The 20,318-nt window shown below is 49.0% G+C and overlaps 1 protein-coding gene, 1 long non-coding RNA gene and 1 pseudogene across 9 annotated transcripts; 1 reads left to right on the top strand and 2 right to left on the bottom strand.

Annotated features, from left to right (window-relative positions):
* Positions 1–3,451: 3,451 nt before the first annotated feature.
* On the bottom strand, positions 3,452–8,915 carry Prss21 (serine protease 21). 8 transcript variants are annotated; one of them, XR_015630721.1, is made up of 7 exons: positions 8,445–8,862; positions 8,317–8,343; positions 7,875–8,040; positions 7,140–7,423; positions 6,851–6,996; positions 4,063–4,217; positions 3,457–3,807 (listed from the first exon to the last, which is right to left on the bottom strand). XR_015630721.1 is itself a non-coding variant. In XM_087572660.1 (7 exons), the coding sequence occupies exons 4-7, from the start codon at positions 7,531–7,533 to the stop codon at positions 3,538–3,540; spliced, it is 699 nt and encodes a 232-aa protein (XP_087428786.1). In that variant the 5' UTR covers positions 7,534–7,631; positions 7,875–8,040; positions 8,317–8,343; positions 8,445–8,915; the 3' UTR covers positions 3,457–3,537. The 8 variants fall into 8 exon arrangements, 4 of the variants coding, with proteins under 4 accessions (NP_852142.1, XP_087428786.1, XP_087428785.1 ...); XR_015630720.1 differs by having other exon boundaries at positions 3,457–3,780; XM_087572660.1 differs by lacking the exon at positions 6,851–6,996 and adding an exon at positions 7,517–7,631 and having other exon boundaries at positions 3,457–3,780; positions 8,445–8,915.
* A 1,094-nt stretch (positions 8,916–10,009) lies between these two features.
* Positions 10,010–14,050, top strand: LOC120095044 (uncharacterized). The gene is made up of 2 exons (XR_015631471.1): positions 10,010–10,113; positions 13,038–14,050. It is a non-coding gene; the product is annotated as an uncharacterized LOC120095044 (long non-coding RNA).
* Positions 10,810–11,267, bottom strand: LOC148002782 (developmental pluripotency-associated protein 5A pseudogene; annotated as a pseudogene).
* Positions 14,051–20,318: the final 6,268 nt, after the last annotated feature.

The following is a 20,318-nucleotide window of genomic DNA, read 5'->3' as shown; positions in this document are numbered from 1 at the left end:
TGGGAGTCTGGGTACTTGGTGTTGAAAGCCCAGCTGAGGATAGGACAAAAGGAGTTCTGAAGACATTGCTCCAGCAGCACAGACGCTGGAGGTGTTTGCAAACATGGTTTTAGGTTCTGACATTTTTCTTCTAATCTGTTTTCACCCCAACTGGGTCTCCAATCCTCAGGATAAGTCCCTAGACTCATCTCCTTTCTCTCAAACTGTCCAGGATCACTCACAGGCCACTGGGAGCAAAGGGACAGTGAGGGACAGTGCTTAACACATTCAAACACCTAGCTCAAAGCTTTTGAGGCTGTGGGGTCTTGGAACTGAGTGTGAGAGCGGGGTTGGGGGTGCTACCAGCAAAGGATTTCTGAGAGTGCAAAGTGAGGCGTTTCTGGTGGCGCTTGCCCATGTTGCATTCTGGGACCTCGCTGCAGCCTGGGTTCTAAACACACAATGTGCTTTGGGTTCTGCGTGTGTCCCCATACCACACAAGGCTAACAAGAGCTGCCTGAAGTACCTGGGCTCAGATTCAAGACTATCGTATGCTATTAACTGCAATGGTTGTTACTGTGCACACTACGTGCGCTGTGCGTAGTTTAATTACAGCAAACAAAGACTCAATGTTGTCCCATGTCATTCTTCAGCATGTTAGGTATCCAGAAGTTTTCTCTTTGGATTGTAGAGAAATAAGCATCTCGATTAGCACACAAACTCGCACTCGTTTTTAAAAATGGTGAAAGGGCTGGAGAGGTGGCTCAGTGGTTAAGAGCACCGACTGCTCTTCCACAGGTCCTGAGTTCAAATCCCAGCAACCACATGGTGGCTCACAACCATCTGTAATGGGATCTGATGCCCTCTGATGGTGTGTCTGAAGACAGCGACAGTGTACTCATATACATTAAATAAATATTTTTTAAATGATGAAAAGGGGGTGGTGAGATGGCTTAATGGCTAAGTGGCTGCTCTTCCTAAGTCCAAATCCCAGCAACCATGGGGGCTCATAACAATCTATAAAGGGATCTGATGCCCTCTTCTGGTATGTACATGCAGATAGAGCACTCCTACATTAAAAAACAAAACAAAACAAAAAAAAAACAGAAAACAAGGGGTTGGGGATTTAGCTCAGCGGTAGAGCGCTTGCCTAGCGAGCACAAGGCCCTGGGTTCGGTCCCCAGCTCCGAAAAAAAAAAAAAAAAAAAAAAGAATAAAAAACAGAAAACAAAAAAAAAAATGGTGAAAGGGCTGGAGATAGTTCAGCATTTGTGAGCACTGACTGCTCTTCCAGAGGTCCTGAGTTCAACTCCCAGCAACTACATGATGTCTCACAACCATCTATAATGGGATCTGATGCCCTCTTCTTGCACGCGGGGATATATGCAGGCAGAACACTTGTACACAATCAAATACATAATACACAAATAAATAACTTTTTAAATGGTGAAAGGGGGCTGGAATTCTTGCTGCTCTCCCAGAGGCTCAGAGTTCTGTCACCAGCACCCACATCAGTGCCTCATAGGCTGCAGAGACTCCGACACCTCCTCCTGGCCTCCCCAGAAACCCACACAGACACACACGTGGACACACGAAGAAATGTATCTTAAATGGTAAAATGTGCGGATACCAAATGATTGTTTTAAAATAAGGTTCTTTGTGATCTATTATCAATACATGTGTACATCTATTTTACATATTCATATATTGGGGTCCCATAAACGTTTCTCCAGTGAGGAACTGGAGAGATAGCCCAGTGGTTAAGAGAACCATTGCTCTTCCAGTCAAGAAAGTTCGATTCCCAGCACTTCCGTCCGATGGTAGTACCTTCAAACTGTGTATAACTCCAGGCCCTGGAGATCCAACACTCTCTTCTGGCTTCTACATACAACTGTCCTCCGATGTACATAACCACACATGGATACACATGCATACACATAACTTTAACAGGATAGATAGAGCTCTTAAAAAGAAAAAAAAAAGCACCACCCTCTTTAGGGAAAAAGAGTCAAAGGTCAAAAGTTCAGAAAGTTACGGAAGCCTTGTTCTAGTTAATGTATCTATTCCCACGTCCCAACTCACCACCAACATTCCCATCCACTGAGGGTCCCTCAGACTTCTGCCCCTGTCCGGGCCACCATCTTCTCCATCGTGAGGCCCGCCCGCCCCATCCCACCTCTAGACCCCAGCTCTCGGCCTCCCTCCCACAGACGTCTCTAGTTAGAAAAGCTACTTCTTGCTGGCTGCCCTTCCCCGTGTTCCAGCAGCTCCACTGGCTCCTGACCATGCACAAAGGGGTCGCTCGGTAGCTGTGACCTGCCGTTTGTTTTTGACATGTTCCCTTGAGCCTCTTCTCCACTTAGCTGGCCCCTGTGCCCTCTCACCAACTTTTCAAGAAATTAACTAGAGGATGTAAATACGCCAGGCCCGTGGCTGCCCCCTGATGGTGAGAGATAGACATGCAGGAGGCTACTCCGGTCACACAGCAGGGATTTCCGGTTTTCCTGTCACTTCAGGCCCTCGTTTAAACATGGTTGATGGGTCAGAGTGAGGATGCCTAGCCAGGGAACCTCTTAGAATGTCCTAGAGACTTCAGTTCATGTCCATCTTGTCGCCTTCCTTCATCCTCCTTCAGCTCTTAGACACTGCAGTGCAGAACAGAGGGCGGAATACCTTGGCTTTGCCCCTATAAGGCTTGAACGCCGCACACTTTTCCCCAGAGCACCGGTTCCAGTGCTGTGAGATCAGGTCCCAAAAAGTCTGAGGGTGCATCCTGTGTTGGTACAGTGCTGGCCCCTCATCAACAAAAGATGAGGTTTGTGGGTGCTGTGATTCCAGGACCAGGAAGAAGAGGTGAACAGAGAACCTCAGAACATATCTCAAAAGAAAACAGCAGGGGCTGGGGATTTAGCTCAGTGGTAGAGCGCTTACCTAGGAAGCGCAAGGCCCTGGGTTCGGTCCCCAGCTCCGAAAAAAAAGAACCAAAAAAAAAAAAAAGAAAACAGCAAGACTTACTGAACCAGCCCCCTTTCACTGTTTTTTTTTAATTATTCATGTATTACATATTTGATTACGTATGAGTGTTCTATTTGCATGTATGCCTGCATGACAGATGAGGGCATCAGATCCCCATTACAGATGCTCGTGAGCCACCACGTGGTTGCAGAGCTCCCATTATGTGTACTGAGGGAACCCAGCTTGTGCTATTAGGAGCAGAGACCACGCCCACTCACTCCCCCAGGTGCTGGTCTTTGCAGAAGATGCAGGGTCCCCTGCAGCGGTCTCCCGTGTTCTGGAGTTACAGGTACCTGCCACCACACCCAGCCACAAATAGTGATTTCTGCATTTGCATTAAACAGAGACAGTGCTACTGTTTGCAACCAAAGCTTGGTAAATGCATCTGGGTCAAGATTGTAGGGTTTAGATAGAGGTCTTGGGTTCAACAGGAGGCCGACCCAAGTTCAAGGAAAGATAGGAAACTATCAATGTGTTTATTAGCAAACGAGATACAAAAGAAACAGCCTGACCCCACAGGTGCCCTGCTTTACACACGAAGGCTCAGGCAGGCCTCAGCAGAGAGGAAGAAGCCCAGGCCAGAGTAAGAAACAGCAGTAGGGGGGCTGGGTCAGGCCTGAGCATCCCGTTTCGGATCATAGTCAACCGGATCCAGTTGTAGTGATGACTGATGTTGGTATAGACTCCAGGGCGATTGGGCCGACCACAGCCTATTCCCCAGCTCACAACTCCGACCTGATACCACACTGTATCCTGGTTGCAGACCAAGGGTCCTCCTGAGTCACCCTGAGGAGCAGCATAGGTAAGCTTGGCCTGGAGGGTGACAAGTGGGACCAGGAGAGGCGCTAGGGCACAGGGGTTGCTGTGGGGCTGGCAGACTGGGTGAGTATCCTACTCCTTGCCCTGACAGCAGTGGGCCCTCAGTTTCCTCATCTGCAAAGTGGGGCCATGGTCTAAATCCTGAGATGAAATGAGGTCTTCTATGAAACCTCCACTGGGAGGAAGTTGGAGCCAGGGATGGTAAGGTACTGGGCCCAGAAGAGCATGGTAATGCAAGGTGACACTTACAAAGCAGGCATCCTTGCCGCCTTCAGGACTGCCAGCGCAAACCATGTCTCCCCAGATGTTTATTCGGAAGTCTGGCTTTTTGAACAAATGGTTACACATGGTGTTGTTGATGATAGCTACCTGCACTTCCTGGAGGTTGTTGGGAAGTGGCAGACCTGTGTGGGGGATGGAAGACAGAAGAGATAGACTCCTGGATTCTCTTCGCCTGGAAGAAATGGCATAGGGTATGGGGACAGGGGTGTCCTGGGGCACCTACTGTGCCTGAGACATCACTGTCAATGGCTCCCAGTCGCAGACCCAGGCTAACGTCACAGGCAATCAACAGTATCACAGGACTCGGTGGATGGAAGCATTGTCGATGCCCCCCACTGAGGTTGGGTGTAGAATGTACAGGAAGTCACTGTCTAAGCTGGCAAGCAAGTTATGTACAGGGGAAGGAGCTGGAGTGGATGGGGCAAGCCAAATCCTGCAGAGACACCCAGGGACCAGGGAAAGCAGCTCTGTGGTGCTCTTTCCTTCTGGGATGTCCTTAGGCCTGAGCCAAGAGCCCTAAAGCAACTCTGGAATACAACATATCAGGAGACGTTAATTTAAAGAATAGTTCTGAGGGAGAGCCCCATTACTAGCATGCACAAGGGAACTGTCAACTTACAGTGTGAACTCACATCGTTGGAGCCCTAAGTCTGGGCTCCAGGCATTGCCAACTCTGCAGAGGATGACAAGAGCTACAGTGGCTGTTTCCTGTCCTCTAAGATCTCAGACCTCAGAAGTGTTCTACCAAGCCAGCAAGATTGCTATCTACTTAACACAAGAGGAAACCGAGGCACAGTTCAGCTAAGGGTCTTGTTCAAAGTGTCCCAGCTAGCGTGCAGCAAAGCAAAGCTTCCCCCCGGTTTCGGGGTGAACGGAAGTATATTCACACCAGAGGTGTGCTACTTGCCTCATGCGCACCAAGACTAAGAATAAAACTGGGGCTCAAGGAGACAACCCCACCACCATGTCCATCTGTTCTGCACCTGGGAGGGGGCAGCAAAGCAGGCTGGGAATGGGCCCTAGGCTCACCCTTCTAGGAGAAGGAAATGGTCTGAGGTCAAACAGGCAGACTGACCCTTGAGTTCTCTATTCTCCCGGCCAGTTCCAGCTGTATGGCCTTGGGGAATTCCCTTATGCTGTCTGAGCCATAGAACCTGGCCTCACCTCCTCTTACTAGTTCTGGGGCCTTTGACATTTCCCATAACACTCTTAATTTCCTCAGCTAGAAAGTGGTCGTAAAAATGCACAGACCAGATGGCTCAGTGGGTAACGGCCCTTACCATCAAGTCTAATTTTGATCCTCAAGACCCGCATGGTAAAAGGAGAGGAAACTCTCACATGTGGGCCATTACATGAACTTGCACCCACACCACACACAAAACACTGGCCGGGGGAGACGGGAGACAGTCAGCCATAAAGAGTGCTTACAGCTCTTTCAGAGAGCATGGGTTCAGTTCCCAGTACCCACAGGGGCTCGCAACCACCTGCAGCTCCAGTTTCAGGGGAGCTGACGCCCTCTACTGCCCTCTGCAGGTATTTCATGCATGTGTGTTATACATACATACATACACTTAAGCCCATAAACACACATACATTTTTGTTGTTTTGTTTTGTTTGTTTTCCAAGACAGGGTGTCTCTGTGTAGCTCTGGCTGTCCTGCAACTCACTCTGTACACTAGGCTGGCCTCGAACTCACAGAGATCAGTCTGCCTCTGCCTCTGCCTCTGCCTCCTGCCTCCTGCCTCCTGCCTCCTGCCTCCTGCCTCCTGCCTCCTGCCTCCTGCCTCCTGCCTCCTGCCTCCTGCCTCCTGCCTCCTGCCTCCTGCCTCCTGCCTCCTGCCCCTCCTGCCTCCTGCCTCCTGCCTCCTGCCTCCTGCCTCCTGCCTCTGCCTCTGCCTCTGCCTCCTGAGTACTGGATTTATGGTGCCACTGCTGCCTGCCCCTTTACCCTTTTAAAATAAATGTTTCTTAAAACAAAATAAATAGCTGTGATCCCTCCAAAGGGGGCTGGAGAGATGGCTCAGAAGTTCAGAGCATTTTCTCAATTGTGAAGACTGGAGTTAGGATCCCAGCATTACTGAGAGGCTCACACACAAACACCCCTAACTTCAGCTCCTGGGGATCCCTCTTCTGTCCTCTGTGGGCATCTGCACACACATGCACATCACCGAGATGTGCTCACACGCATACAAATCAAATCAAATACTTTAAATCCCTTTCTTAAAATTATACTCTTAGGCTGGGGAGCTGGTTCCAAAGGACCCAGGTTCAACTCCCAGCACCCGTATAGCAACTCACGGCTCTAGGGGATCTGAGACACACACACCTGCAGGCAAAACACTCATATACATAAAAAAAATGTTAAAATGGAGTTTAAAACAAATTATGCTGTTGCCTTGATGCACCAGGGTCCCCAATCCTGCAACAGTGTCACCACATGACTTGTAGGAAAGGATCTGAATCTATTGCTAATACTCTTGTTAGGGGACATTGTAGAGATGGACCAGGTCAGAGAGAACTGAGCCAGGTCACTCCAGGCACAAAGGACATGCCCCAGGCTTCCCTGGAGGGAAACTGTTCTCAGTGCTTCTTGGGCTGAGGGTGGGGTCTTTGTGTAAGAGTCCCTGCTGAGCTGCAGGGAGGTGCTTGATTAGACCCTTATGGACGGCCAAAGAGAGTCCAGTGGCGAGCCAAGACTGGAGGAGAGTGCACAGTTGGAACTGTGGAGGATGGAGCAGGGTTTCCTGCCGCTCACTTAGGACTGGTGCCTGCTGAAACTGGAGGTTCATAGAAGCAATGTTGTGGAAGCCATGCTACAGGCCCTATGGGGTCCCTGCCTCTTCAGGCCTCCCTGGCACCTCTGAGTTCCTGTCTGGAAGGAAAGGACTGGCTCCTGTCCTCCTTGTAGGCAGAAGTAAGGAAAATAAACAAGAAAATGTTGAGTGAGCGAGAGGGGCTCCCAGAACCCAGGGAGGAAGGGGTAGGGCTAATGTGGAAGAATAGGGTAGTGCCTCTCTCCCCAACCCGTCTGTACCCAACCTCACTCTCATCCTCTCCAATAGCCCCCCAGCCGGTCACCCAGCAGTCAGTTCGGTTCGCAAACTTGTATGTGGAGTTCAGGAGGCAGATGGGCTGGATGAAGTTACTGTAGGTGACAGGCGATGACAGCTTCAGCAGAGCTATGTCATGGGGAAACTGCTCCGTGTACTTGGGGCTCAGGAAAATATCTTCTATTTGGTAACGGTTGGAATAAGCCTGTAGGTTCCAGAGAGACGGCCTGGAGGTCAGCTCGCCAAACTGGACTGTCCAGTCGAAAGGATCATTGTCCCTGCCAGAGAAGGAGAGTGCAGTTCAAGCCTCCTGAGCTCAGCTCAATCCTTGCTCCCGGGTACTGCGAGTGAAGGAGCAGAAGAGAGGTTACCCCAGTGGTCTTGTCATCGGTTGGCGCAGTCCTAAAGACAGAAGGCGAGCCCCTTGTGTAGTCCCCAAAGGAGCTGAGCAAACGTGGAAACTAGTGTGGGGATGTTTGGGAAGGACTTGAAGAAAGAGGAAGAGCAGTCAAAACACTCAAAGGGAATGAGAATGTCCTAAAAGAACATTCTAGAATAACTGGAAGAGGGTTCCCTCCAGGGGCATTAATGTAAAATCTTACCGATTTAACCCATCACAGCTACTCCTGAGGCTACACTAAAATGCTTACCCAGGTGTCAAATTCAGGGCCAAGGTTACTATACTAACTTTCCCACCCCTCAGCTGCCAGGGTTTGACTCCAGACTCACTTTTGGAAGCAGTGGGCAGCTGTAAGCACCCAGCGGCGGTTGAGCAAAGTTGCGCCACATAAGTGGTTGCCCCATACACGCAGGCTCCCTTGCCAAGGCCAGCGGCCAAGCTCGGCCTCTTCGCCACCCACTATACGTGAAGGGATGGTCCTGTGACCGCAGGGTCCTGAGAGGAGGATCAGACAGCGCAGATTTTTTTCCCTCCCACCCGCCACTGACACCTTTTTAGCGAAGGGAGGGGCTTCCTGAGGATCTGCTGGGACACTCCCCCGCGTGATTAGTGTGCGCCAATCCCCAACCCCCCTCCCCCACCGCGGCGCCGAGGGTGTGAGTTACTATCAAACACAGCTGAGTTCTTGATCCTGGGGCAAAGGAGAGGAGTACTTGAGGTGCACCCCCGCCTCAGGCCCACGGTGCAGGAAACACGTTCTGAGCACCTTACCTGACAATAGGTTGGCTTCCTGCAGTTCTGGGTGGAAGGGAGAGAATAAGTGACACTTCACCTTCACTTCCCCATCACGGCCTGGCACTGTCCCCAGTCCCCCAACAGTACCCTTAAGAGCAGCTCACCGGGTTTCTCGGGATCCACGGGTTTCACATGCGAAGAGGTTGACTGTAAGGTCACCTCCACCGCCACCACAACCACCAGCAGTGGCACCAACGTCTTGCCCCGCGCGCTCATGGCCACCTCTCCGGCCACCTGGCGCCCCCTCTTACTTCCTGCTACGCCAGGCCCGCGCCCTCTCTGGAGAAGACGCAGATCCCTAGGCCCCAGGGCTGTTTTGGGGACTATGGTGCCCTAACACTGTCTTCCAGGGCATCCATTAAGGCTGTTGATATGGCGCAGCCACCTTAGTGTACCAACCGGAGCAGTCCTTGGGTCATCTGAGCTCAGGGGATGCGGGTTGCCTCCCCTGTTGCCCTCTGTCCCCTGCCCACGACTTCCTCCAGGATCAAACTTAGCCAGAGGTCCCCTCAGGAAGGTTCATGAGCACTTCTGAGGCCTATCCCTGTTAGGATCAACCAAGAACTTACTCCTTCACAGGACTTTGTGACGAAAATGAGGTGCCGGGCTTTCTCCCTTAGCAGGCAATCCTTGAGTCCTGCCGGCTTAGGCTACCGGCTGGCGGCAAGCTTCTCTTTAATAGCCTTCCTCCTCTCCTTGCTGCATCATTTAAAATGTATTTACTTTTCTTTTTTCTCGTTCTCTATCTTCGTTGTCTTAGTCGTTGGTTTTTTGTTTGGTTGGTTTTGGGATTTGTTTGTTTGTTTGTTTTGAGACTGATTTATTTTGCATCCCACACTGGACTCAAGTTTATGGTCCTCGGGCCAGAGCTTCCTCAGTAGGTTTACAGACATGTGCCTTCTGGAATTTCCTTACACACACACACACACACACACACACACACACACACCACACACACACACACACACACGTACATATGTAAAGACTCTCAAAAGATTTTAAAACATATAAAGGGATATTTTTGTTTGTGTACTGTTTTGTTTTTCCGTGCATGGTTTCTCTGTGTAGCATTGACCGGGCTGGCCTGGAATTCACAGAGATCTGCCCGCATCCTGGCTGGAATTAAAGGTGCGTGCTACCACCACCCAGCAGAGAGAAAGATTTTAATTAGACATTTATTCTCTCCTTTTTTGCGGGGTTTGTTTGGTTTGGGGGTTTTTTGTTTTGTTTATTTTTTGGGGTGCATTTTGTTTGTTTTGGTTTTTTTTTTTTTTTTTTGGTTCTTTTTTTCGGAGCTGGGGACCGAACCCAGGGCCTTGCGCTTCCTAGGTAAGCGCTCTACCACTGAGCTAAATCCCCAGCCCCGTTTGTTTTGTTTTTGAGGCCGAGTCTTACTGCATAGCCCTGGCTGTTCTGGAACTCTCTGTAGAACACGTTGATCTTGAAGACACACTGATCTTCCTGCCTCCGCCTCTTGATTGCTGAGACTAAACACATACGCCACCATGTTCAGTTTATTTTCTCTTTAAAAAAACAAATTGCTTGTGAGTTGTGGGATGATGTCACAGGTGGGGCAGGTACAAGATAGAAGGAGGCCTGTCATTGGATGAGAAGGAAAGATGGGTGTCTATCATTGGATGAGAAGGAAAGATGGGCGGGAGAGAAGTTTGAAGGAAGAGGAGGAGACTGGAACGAAGAGAGGAGGAGGGAGGCCGAGAAGCCGTGGCAGGACAATGGAGGATGACGTAAAGATCTCGCTCTGTGTATTTACCGGTTGTTATCAATGTTCTTTCTTAAGGGATGGATGGTACCGGGCTTTATATGTTTTTTTGTTTTGTTTTTTTCCGGAGCTGAAGACCAAACCCAGGGCCTTGCGCTTGATAGGCAAGCGCTCAACCACTGATCTAAATCCCTTTATATGTTTAAGTGGGCAATTATAGCTTATCAATTGGATCTAAGATAAGTGTGTTGTGTATTCTTTTTTTTTCTTTTAAAGATTTATTCATTTATTATATATAAGTACAGTGTAGCTGTCTTCAGACACCAGAAGAGGGCATCAGATCTCTTTACAGATGGTTGTGAGCCACCATGTGGTTGCTGGGAATTGAACCCAGGACCTCTGGAAGAGCAGTCGGGTGCTCTTAACCGCTGAGCCATCTCTCCAGCCCCAGTTGTGTATTCTTTTATGTGAGGGTTTGAGTATAGGAAAGTATGCGGCAGCTGGAGACACTGGGCCACTGCGGCGAAGTTGGGATGTGTTTCCACCAAGATATCTAGCAGATATCTTGGGGCACTGCGGTGCGGACCTGGTGGGGTAAAAGACAACGATACTTTTTTTTTTTAAATTCGTTAGAATAACAGCCTTGGAAAAAGAGATATTCTCATCAGAACTCACAATGGGGATCCAGGAATATCTCGTTAGACTATAAAGGATATAACAAAGTTAAAAACCACGCCAGAGCCAAACACTGGCCACAGCTCAATCTGTGTGTGTGCAGGTGGGAGTCAGGCTGACTGGACACTGGCTTCACTCCAAACACTGGCCCAGTTCCAGGGTCTTCATGGCTTCCTCCAGCTTGAGCATTCCTCTTTCCTGGCACAGGCGGTACCTCTCAGCCACGGACTGAAGCATCCATTTAGCCCGAAGCTAGTGGTTTCAAGAGCCATAAATTAAGACCTCCGTAAGTCCGGAAGATTCCAGAATCTTCTGTTCAAACATGGCCCGATGTGAGGCATTCGAGATCCCCGGGGGCCAGAGATTTTAGCACCAGCGTGTGGACTTGGAATACTTCTGGATCTTTCAGGTCTTCAGGAACTTTCACCCATGGGGGGGATATCTTTACCGGTCACAAGGGTTCCCATCTTAATTCCTGGCTAGGAACCAATCTCCAATGAAGACTAGGTCAGACTTAACTTTGATGGCCCACAGCCCCAGACTCCAACAGTACTTTTTTTATATATATTTTTACAACAACAGTGAGTGTGTGTGTGCACACATGTGCCTTCACGCCTGCATACACATACATATGTGCATACATGCAGGCAAAAAACCCTTTGCGTGTCCATATCATAGAGGCAAAATCAAGGATTTAAGGCACACAGTACCATGCCTGGCTAGCATGGTATTAGCACACATAAGCAATGGGCAGCGATCAGATTAGGTGAAACGGTTAAACCCACACCGTCAAACATTCATTGTTTCTTTGTGCCAGGGATATTCTCTCTACTGTTCTGAAACAACCAGTGGCTGTTGCCCATAGCTCACCCCCCATGCTTTGGTTCTTTAGAAATTTCTCTTTCTACCCTGGGCCCCTACCGCTCACTGCTCTCTCCGCCATCCTCTTCTTGGGCACCTCCCTGACTCAACCTTTGTGGTGTTTGAGTTTTGTTTAGGGTTTGTTTTATTGGATGAGATGAACCTAGGGGCCTCAGCTCTTGGTATTTATCCTGTGTCTGATTTAATTCACTCAGTCAGTGTCCTACAGTCTCACCCACATTGCTGCAAAGGACAGGACCCTGTTCTATTTGTGACTGAATGATAATCCAGTCACACATCTGCACCACAGACTTGACCCTGTGTCGGTTGACAGATGTCCCTGCTGAGCCAGTATCTTGACTGCTTCAGTGAACAGGCCCAGGCTGACGGTCTGGGTTAAATTATTTTCATCTTCATCTTTCAATTAATTTCTTTACTATTATACAAGCAGTAGGCAGTGTCGACATTTCCATCCCGTGTGCATGGTTGTGCTTTGTGCATATTCTCCCTTGGTCTTCTCTCTCCGCTCCTTCCCACTGGTCCCCTTCCAAATTACAAACAGCAGTGGAGGGCTAGAGAGAGAAGGTTCAGCAGTGAGGAGCACTTGTTGCTCTTGCCAAGGACCTCAGTTTGGCCCCCAACACTCACAGGGAAGCTTACAAACATAGGTTAAGTCCAGGGGATTTGACCTCTGATACATGTATGTGCTGCACATACACACACATACATACATGCACACATACACACATACATACACATAAACACATACATACTCATATACACATAACATACACACATCATACATGCACACATACACACATACATACACATAAACACATACATACTCATATACACATAACATACACACATCATACATACACACATACATAAATGCACACATACACACATACATACGCATAAACACATACATACTCATAAACACATAACATATACACACATATATACATAAATACACACATACACATAAACATGTATGCATATTCATACACACATACATAACATACACACATCATACATACACACATACATAAATGCATACACATACATATATACATACACATATATACATACATACACACATACATATATGCATACATGCAGGCAAAAAACTGACACAAATATTCTTAATTAGAAAATAGTAGAGCATTTAAATTTAGATTCCACTTGAATGGAAACACATGACGTTCATCTTGTGGTTACCCCTTCTCCTATTTTAAAACTTTTTACTGATTCTCTGTGACTTTCCCAGAGTGCACCCCAATCCCACTCATCTCCCATCCATTTGTATTTGTCCTGTGCAACCTCCCTTCAAAATAAAACAAAAACTTAAAATTAAAATAAAAACCAACAAGAACAACAACAACAACATCTTGCCCTGTAAGCTGTGTGTATACAGTGTGTCATACTCTTTTGTCCACAGATCTTTCCGTTCAAATGTTCATTACGGTGAGCCTGGTTGGTGGCCTCTGGCTTCCGTTTCACTGACTCGGACCACGTGGAGCACTGCTGCTTGACAAAGACCCAGCAGATGGACGTCAAGGACTACAGCTCTCCAGCACCATTTTACTTCTGCCTGACAATCCTCACTCTGCGCTATGAGAGAGATAGACGCCTTATGCTTTTCCTTTGGGGGTTTTCTATGGGCTTTGGTGGAGCATGTGTTCACATACAGCGGCAGTCTCTCTAAACAAGATAATTCTTTAGAAAAGATCCCCACCATCCTGGAACCATACAGAATGATGACTCTGCCTCTCCCCATAGTGCCCCCCCTGTTTGCACCAAAAACAGAGAAGTTAAAGATTTATTAACGGAGAGATGCTGCCAGAAACTCTCGGGTACACCTAGTCCCAAGGACGAAAGCACAAACCAGAGAAACAATGGACCAAGTCTGAGGACCTGGCAGTTGAGGACAAGGGATCAGTTAATAAGTACAGAACAGTGCTCACAGTTGATTCCCTGGGTACGAGACTTACAGGATGAATGGCACGGTCTGATCTGTCCCACAAGGAGCAGGTCCTGTTAAGTTATATTGACTTGATCCCCCTCTGCCATACACAGGAGCATACTCTGAAGGAATCAGGATGGCTCGGCATACTGGAAAAAGAGTAAGATGTCAGGACCTCCCTTTGGGGAGTGCGTGAGGAGAACGGGCCATATTGTCAGACCAAGGCACATAGGAGCCCAACTAGGAAACAGCTCAGTGCTATTGTGCTGCACGGTGCAAACCTGCATGGCGCCCTGAGGAGTGGAAATTGCTCGGATGAGTTTGTTTCTCAGAACTCAATGCCTGGTTCTCCTGACCACAGAGGCTGAGACCACGCAGGGGAACATGTAAACGGGTACCTGGTGAGGTCCTGGACCTCAGAGAACAAAAGGGACTTAGATGTTTGCTGAACTTCCTGTTTTTGCTTCAGAGATAAACACTGTAATCGAGTTGATGGCCTCTTTCATTCTGGATGTTGAAAATAGGGCCAAAATAGGTTAAAAACAATCTGCGGGGGTTGGAGATTTAGCTCAGTGGTAGAGCGCTTGCCTAGCAAGCACAAGGCCCTGGGTTCGGTCCCCAGCTCCAGAAAAAAAAGAAAAAAGAAAAAAGAAAAAAACAATCTGTGACAGGGTCACGCATCTCTTGAAATCATTAAGTCTGCTTTCAATATTACACGTGGCTAAGCCGTTACACAATCACAGCGTACAAAAGAGTTAGCCTCCTCCCTCCCCCAATAAACACCGCTCTCCTGATTCATCCTCAGGTGGTGTCAGTCTCCTTCCCACGCTGACTACACATCTCTTTTTTGGAACCTGAACCCCGTTCGGGCTCAACTCTGTCACTACGCAATCCATACAGGATCCTCATCGGGCCAACTCTTAGATACCCTGTTGTTGCCGCGTGTCATAGAGGTCCTGCGGGGTTGAACCAGCAGGACTGTTTCTTCCATGTTCTCCAGCAGTTCCTAGATGGGTGGATGTTGGGGTGGGCCAACTCAAAGCCCTGGATCTGGGCCTGAGTGATAGCTAGTTGGTCAGCCTGCCAGCTGTCCTGCCCCCACACCACCAGGGGGAGCTCTCCAGCACTGCCCTGAACAGCCTTAGCTGGCAAGGGGCGGGGCCAGCTCACGAGCGCCCACAACACCAGGGCCAGCCTGCTGTGCTTGCGCCAAGGCGCCCTCTCCTTCTTGTTATTCTGTTTCCTTCTCCCCAGATATTCTTCTTTCTGCTTTCTTATATATGAATTAAATACTTTTAAGGCTTATTTATTTTACCGGGCTGGACAGATAGCTCAGTGGTAGGCGGCACATAGTGCCCTTCCAGAAGAACCCAGGTTCAGTTCCCAGCACACGTGTTGGGCAGCTCACAACTCCCCGTAACACTAGCTCCAGTCCTTCTGGCTTCCGTGGGCACACACACACATACATGTGATTAAAAGCAAAAGATTTTACATTTTAATTTTAAAATGTTTTGCCTGCTTGCGTGCAAGCACAACACGTGAGTATACAGAACCAGTGGCAGCCAGAAGGAGTCGTCAGGTCCCCTGGAATTGACATTAGAGATGGCTGTGAGAAGCAAGTGGGGTTCCGGGATATGAACCCAGGTCTTCTGCAAGAGCGGGTGCTCTTAACTACTGAGCCATTTCTCCAGCCCCTAAAGATTTTGTACAACTATGTATGTATGTTGGGAGCCAGGGGTGTGTGTATGTGCATGTAGGTGTCCTGAGAGGCCAGAGGAATTAGATCCTCTGGAGCTGCATGTGGATCCTGGGAACGAAACTTGGGTTCTCTGCAAAAGCATAGCCACTGCTCTAGCCTCCCCTAGATTAAACCGTGATGAAGTTTGAAAATCCCTTTGACAAACTTTGAGAAAGCCTTTTAGTCTGAGTTTGATCCCTGGAAGCAACCTATGGATAAAAGGGGAAAACTAACCTGCTAAATGTTGTCCTCTGACCTTCACACTGAGCTGTGACACACACACACACACACACACACACACACACACACACACACACATATATATATATATATATCCCCAGAACACCATGCACACACATACTCAATGATAAGTAAATTAATTAATTAGTAACTTTGATGTCTGGAGGTCAAGAAAAGTGTACAAAAGGGAGACCTGTGACCACTGGAGGAGGTCTGTATTAGTCAGCTTCTTGTTGTTATAATCAGAATACCCAATGAAACCTGAGAGAGGGAGGCTTTATGTCAGCTCACACTTTAAAGGATGGCAGGAAAGGTATGGGAAAGCCCAACACTTCATATCATGGAGGTCAGAAAGCAGAAAAGGGGAGGGGCGAGAAGGACAGGGCAGGATACAACCCCAAAGACAGTGCCCCAGTAATATAATTCCTCCTGCTAGAACTCACCTATGGTCTCAGTTAGTTTTCTATTACTGTGCTAAGATGCCATGACCCAGGCAGTCTATAGGAAAAGGAGTTTATTTGGGCTTAGAGTTTCAAAGGGATAGAGTCCATGACCTGTGACAGGAGATGGCAGCAGGCATGGAGGCATGGTGGTCGAGTAACAGCTGAGAGTTCACATCTTGAGACACAAGCACAGGCAGAGAGAGCTAACTGGGAGTGGTGTGGGCTTTTGAAACCTCAAGGCCCACCCCCAGTGACACACCTCCCCCAGGAAAGCCACACCCCCTAATCCTTCCCAAACATTTCTACTAAGTGGGGACCACCTATTCAAACACAGAAGCCCGTGGGGGCCATGCCTGTTCAAATCACCACATCTATTCTTACTATCTCCTGATAATGCCAACATGTTATAAATCTATCAAGAGATTGTTTCTTTCCTTGCATCAGAATCCTAGAGATCAAATTATCTCTGGAGACACCCTCAGAGACACACCCAGAAACACATTTGCTATCTATAACCTAGATGATCCTTTTTTTTTTTTAAGATTTATTTATTATATGTGAGTACACTGTAGCTGTCTTCAGACACCCCAGAAGAGGGCGTCAGATCCATTACAGATGGTTGTGAGCCACCATGTGGTGACTGGGATTTGAACTCAGGACCTCTGGAAGAACAGTCAGTGCTCTTAACCACTGAGCCACCTCTTCAGCCCAACCTAGATGATCCTTAAGCCCGCCAAGGTAAATGTTAAGATTAACCATCATTGACAGGGTGATGGCTCATACTTTAAACCCCAGCAGACGGATCTCTGTGGGTTCAAAGCTACCCTGGTCTACATAGTGAGTTCCAGGACATCCAGAGCAACATAATGAAGAAAGCTTGTCTCAGAAAATAAACGATTAATAGTCTCAGGGTCTGCACCTGTGTGGTGTCTCTCTGTGTGTCTTGAGCCCTGTCGCCTCCAGGACACAGTGGGTTGGGACACTGGCGAATTGCCCAGCACTACCTTCAGGGGCTCCCTCCAGACATTTCTGTTACCTGGGAGTCCTGAGCCTTAAATCTGGAGGGAAGGCAGAAGCAATCAGCCAGAGACCCCACCAGGAGGTGTTGCAGGGAGTGTTCCCAAAAGGTGACCTCAGGAGGTGCTAGTGTGGCAACATGGCCAAGAATCTCCAGAGCTTCACATGCTGTGCTCAGTCACTCCTGCCAAGAAAGGCCCAGTGGGCACAGGAGCTGGCCAGGTCACTCAGGGGCAGAATGAGTCCTGAGGCAGCAGCTGGTTAGGGGACTGGGTTTATGAGATGGTAAAGGAGCAAGATTTTCTTTTTCTGTCCCTTAACACCCTAGCATTCGTGTCTCAGCCAGTCTCTGTGTACTCCCTGCTGCTACAGACACAGTCGCCACCCAGGCACAGCGCCACCTGCCCACTGGGACACAGTCCTGACCTGACTACAGCCCAAGGGGTTGCTTGGGCCCCAGGTCCCTAACTGACCTCTAAGGCTGTCCAAGCTTCTGTTGTTGTTGTTATACTGTGTGTGTCTGTATGTCTGCGTGTGTGTGTGTGTGTGTGTGTGTGTGTGTGTGTGTGTATGGGGTGGTGTGTGCATATGTGTATGTATATGGAGGTTGTGTGAATTTATGGGGTGGTGTGTGTGTGTCTGTGTGTATAGTGTATATATGTGTGTGTCTGTGTGTGTCTGTGTGTGTCTGTGTGTGTATGAGAGTATGTGTGTGTATGTGTGTATATATGTGTGTGTCTGTGTGTATGTGTGTGTATGTCTGCGTACGTGTGTGTGTGTCTGTATGTGTGTGTCTGGGTGTGTGTGTCTGTGTGCGTGTGTATTGGATGGTGCATGTACGTGTGTGTATGGGGTGGTGTGCTTGTGTTTGTGTGTGTGTGTGTGTGTATATGAGGTGGTGTGTGCATATGTGTGTGTATATGGGGAGTTGTGTGTATTTATGGGGTGGTGTGTGTGTCTGTCTGTGTGTGTATGTGAGTGTGTGTATGTGTGTGTATGTGTGTGTGTCTGTGTGTGTGTCTGTGTGTGTGTATTGGATGGTGTGTGTACGTGTGTGTATGGGGTAGTGTGCTTGTGTTTGTGTGTGTGTGTGTGTGTGTATGGAGTGGTGTGTGCATATGTGTGTATATGGGGAGGTTGTGTGTATTTATGGGGTGGTGTGTGTGTCTGTGTCTGTGTGTGTGTGTATTGAATTGTGTGCACATGTGTATATGGGCTGGCGTGCTTGTGTTTGTGTGTGTGTGTATATATTTATGGAGTGGGGGGTGTGTGTGTGAGTGTGTGTGTCTGTGTGTGTATGTCTGTGTATGTGTGTGTGTCTGTGTCTGTGTGTGTGTGTCTGTGTGTGTGTGTATTGGATGGTGTGTGTACGTGTGTGTATGGGGTGGTGTGCTTGTGTGTGGGGGGGGTGGTGTGTGCATATGTGTGTGTATATGGGGGTTCTGTGTATTTATGGGGTGGTGTGTGTGTCTGTGTCTGTGTGTGTATGTGCGTATTGAATATGGACTGGCGTGCTTGTTTTTGTGTGTGTGTTTATTTATGGAGTGGGGTGTGTGTGTGTGTGTGTGTGTGTGGATGTGTAGGTCTGAGAACAACTTATGAACATTGTCTGCTCCTACGATGTGGCTCCCAGGGATCAACGTGACGCCATCAGGCTTAGTGACAAGTGCCTTTACGCACTGAGATGTCGCACTGTGCCTCTCTACTGCCTCAGCAACCTTGCCCAGCCCAGCCGACTCCCTTCTCTGGCCCTAGACCATCCTTTTACACTGAAATCTGCATCTGCCCCAGCCACTAGGGGGCCACAGACTATCCTGAGACAGCTACAGAACTGGCCCTTCAGGTCCCTGTGCTGGTGGCATCTCCTCAGCAGGGCCCTCTGCACCCTGATCTTAACAAAAGTGAATGCTAGAGACCCCTATGAGCCATTACTCTACAGCCACAGAGCTCAAGAGCCAGAGCGAGCCCCCTGGTGATTGATTGCTGTCCTGAGCCACCTGTGGGCGACGTGTGCTTGCTGATGGAGGGGTTGATGGTGGAGGAAAGGATGGAGGGGATAGAAGAGGAAAAGAAAGCACACAGGTTGTCAGCATTCCTAGGGCCAAGGGAATCAGGAATGGCCTTGCCTGGGCTCCCTCAGTGGCCCTCAGACCGCTGTACAACTGGCACTCTTTAGAAGCCTGAGGCAGGATCTTTGAAGCTCAGAAGAGCCTTGGCTGTCCCCAGCTCCCTCTGAGGGGATTAGATTTTCTTCCCTGACCCCCCTACTCTGCCTCATTAGGCTGCCACTCCATGGGGCTCCTGCAAAAGTGGACAGTGACAGTCAGAGGCCATGTCCTAGCTGCACAGTGCGTGAGAGTCGTGTGTGTGTGTGTGTGTGTGTGTGAGAGAGAGAGAGAGAGAGAGAGAGAGAGAAAGAGAGAGAGAGAGAGAGAGAGAGAGAGAGAGAGAGAGGAGTGAGTGAGTGAAAGAGGTCCACACACCTCCCTGATATACCCCAGCTGGGAGCACAGTGTTTGGAGAGGCAGCCCAGGTGAAGGAGACTCAGGAATACGGGGAACCACACCATGGTCATATCTGACCACGGTAACTGGCTGACTGAAGGACTGATCTGGAGACAGGTGTGAACCATTTACCTCAGCGGGATGCTGTGCACGTGGGACATGATGTCCCACCTAAGGACCAGCCAGCACCACCCCTTCTCCACCACCACTGCAATCCCCACTCCTGTCTGCTGGAGCTAGTTCCAAAGGCTGACAATCCTGCCAACACAGGCAAAAGTAGCGAAAGTGGAACTGAGCCAGAGGGGACCTGTGGGACAGGGGGTGTCCTGGGACAGGCTGAAGCTCCCACTCAAACATGATTAGTGTGTCCCCACCTCTTTCCCGCTCCTTTCCTTGGGAGGCTCTGCCTGGGCTACAGCCAGGGTGCTGCCCTCCAGCGAACTATTATGCACCCAGGGAGTTTCCAGGCCTGTGGGATAGGACACAAAGGACAGAGGTTGAAAACAACCCCAGCTTGGCACCACACCCAAACTATTTGCACCTAGAAGTGTGAGCTGACATCTGGTCCACCCAGCCCAGGAGCCACAGGTCCAACCTACTACCAGCCCTGCTCATAACCCAGTGATTGGGCTTCACGCCTGCCGGTAATATCGAGAATCATTTTGGTCCTACCAATGGCCTCTAGGATTTACGTCGTACCCGTAAGTGACCCCATGTCTTACATGTGACCCTAATATTACCCCAGTCCTGCCAATGGCCCCAGGACCTTCCCTACAAGCAAGGAAGCTAAGCTGAGAACCTGGACAAGCCGGAG

Source organism: Rattus norvegicus, chromosome 10, assembly GCF_021556685.1.
Source record: "Rattus norvegicus strain SHRSP/BbbUtx chromosome 10, alternate assembly SHRSP_T2T, whole genome shotgun sequence".
NCBI lineage: Eukaryota > Metazoa > Chordata > Mammalia > Rodentia > Muridae > Rattus > Rattus norvegicus.
The sequence above is the reverse complement of the archived record's forward strand: the minus strand, read 5'-3'. Positions and strand labels throughout refer to the sequence as shown.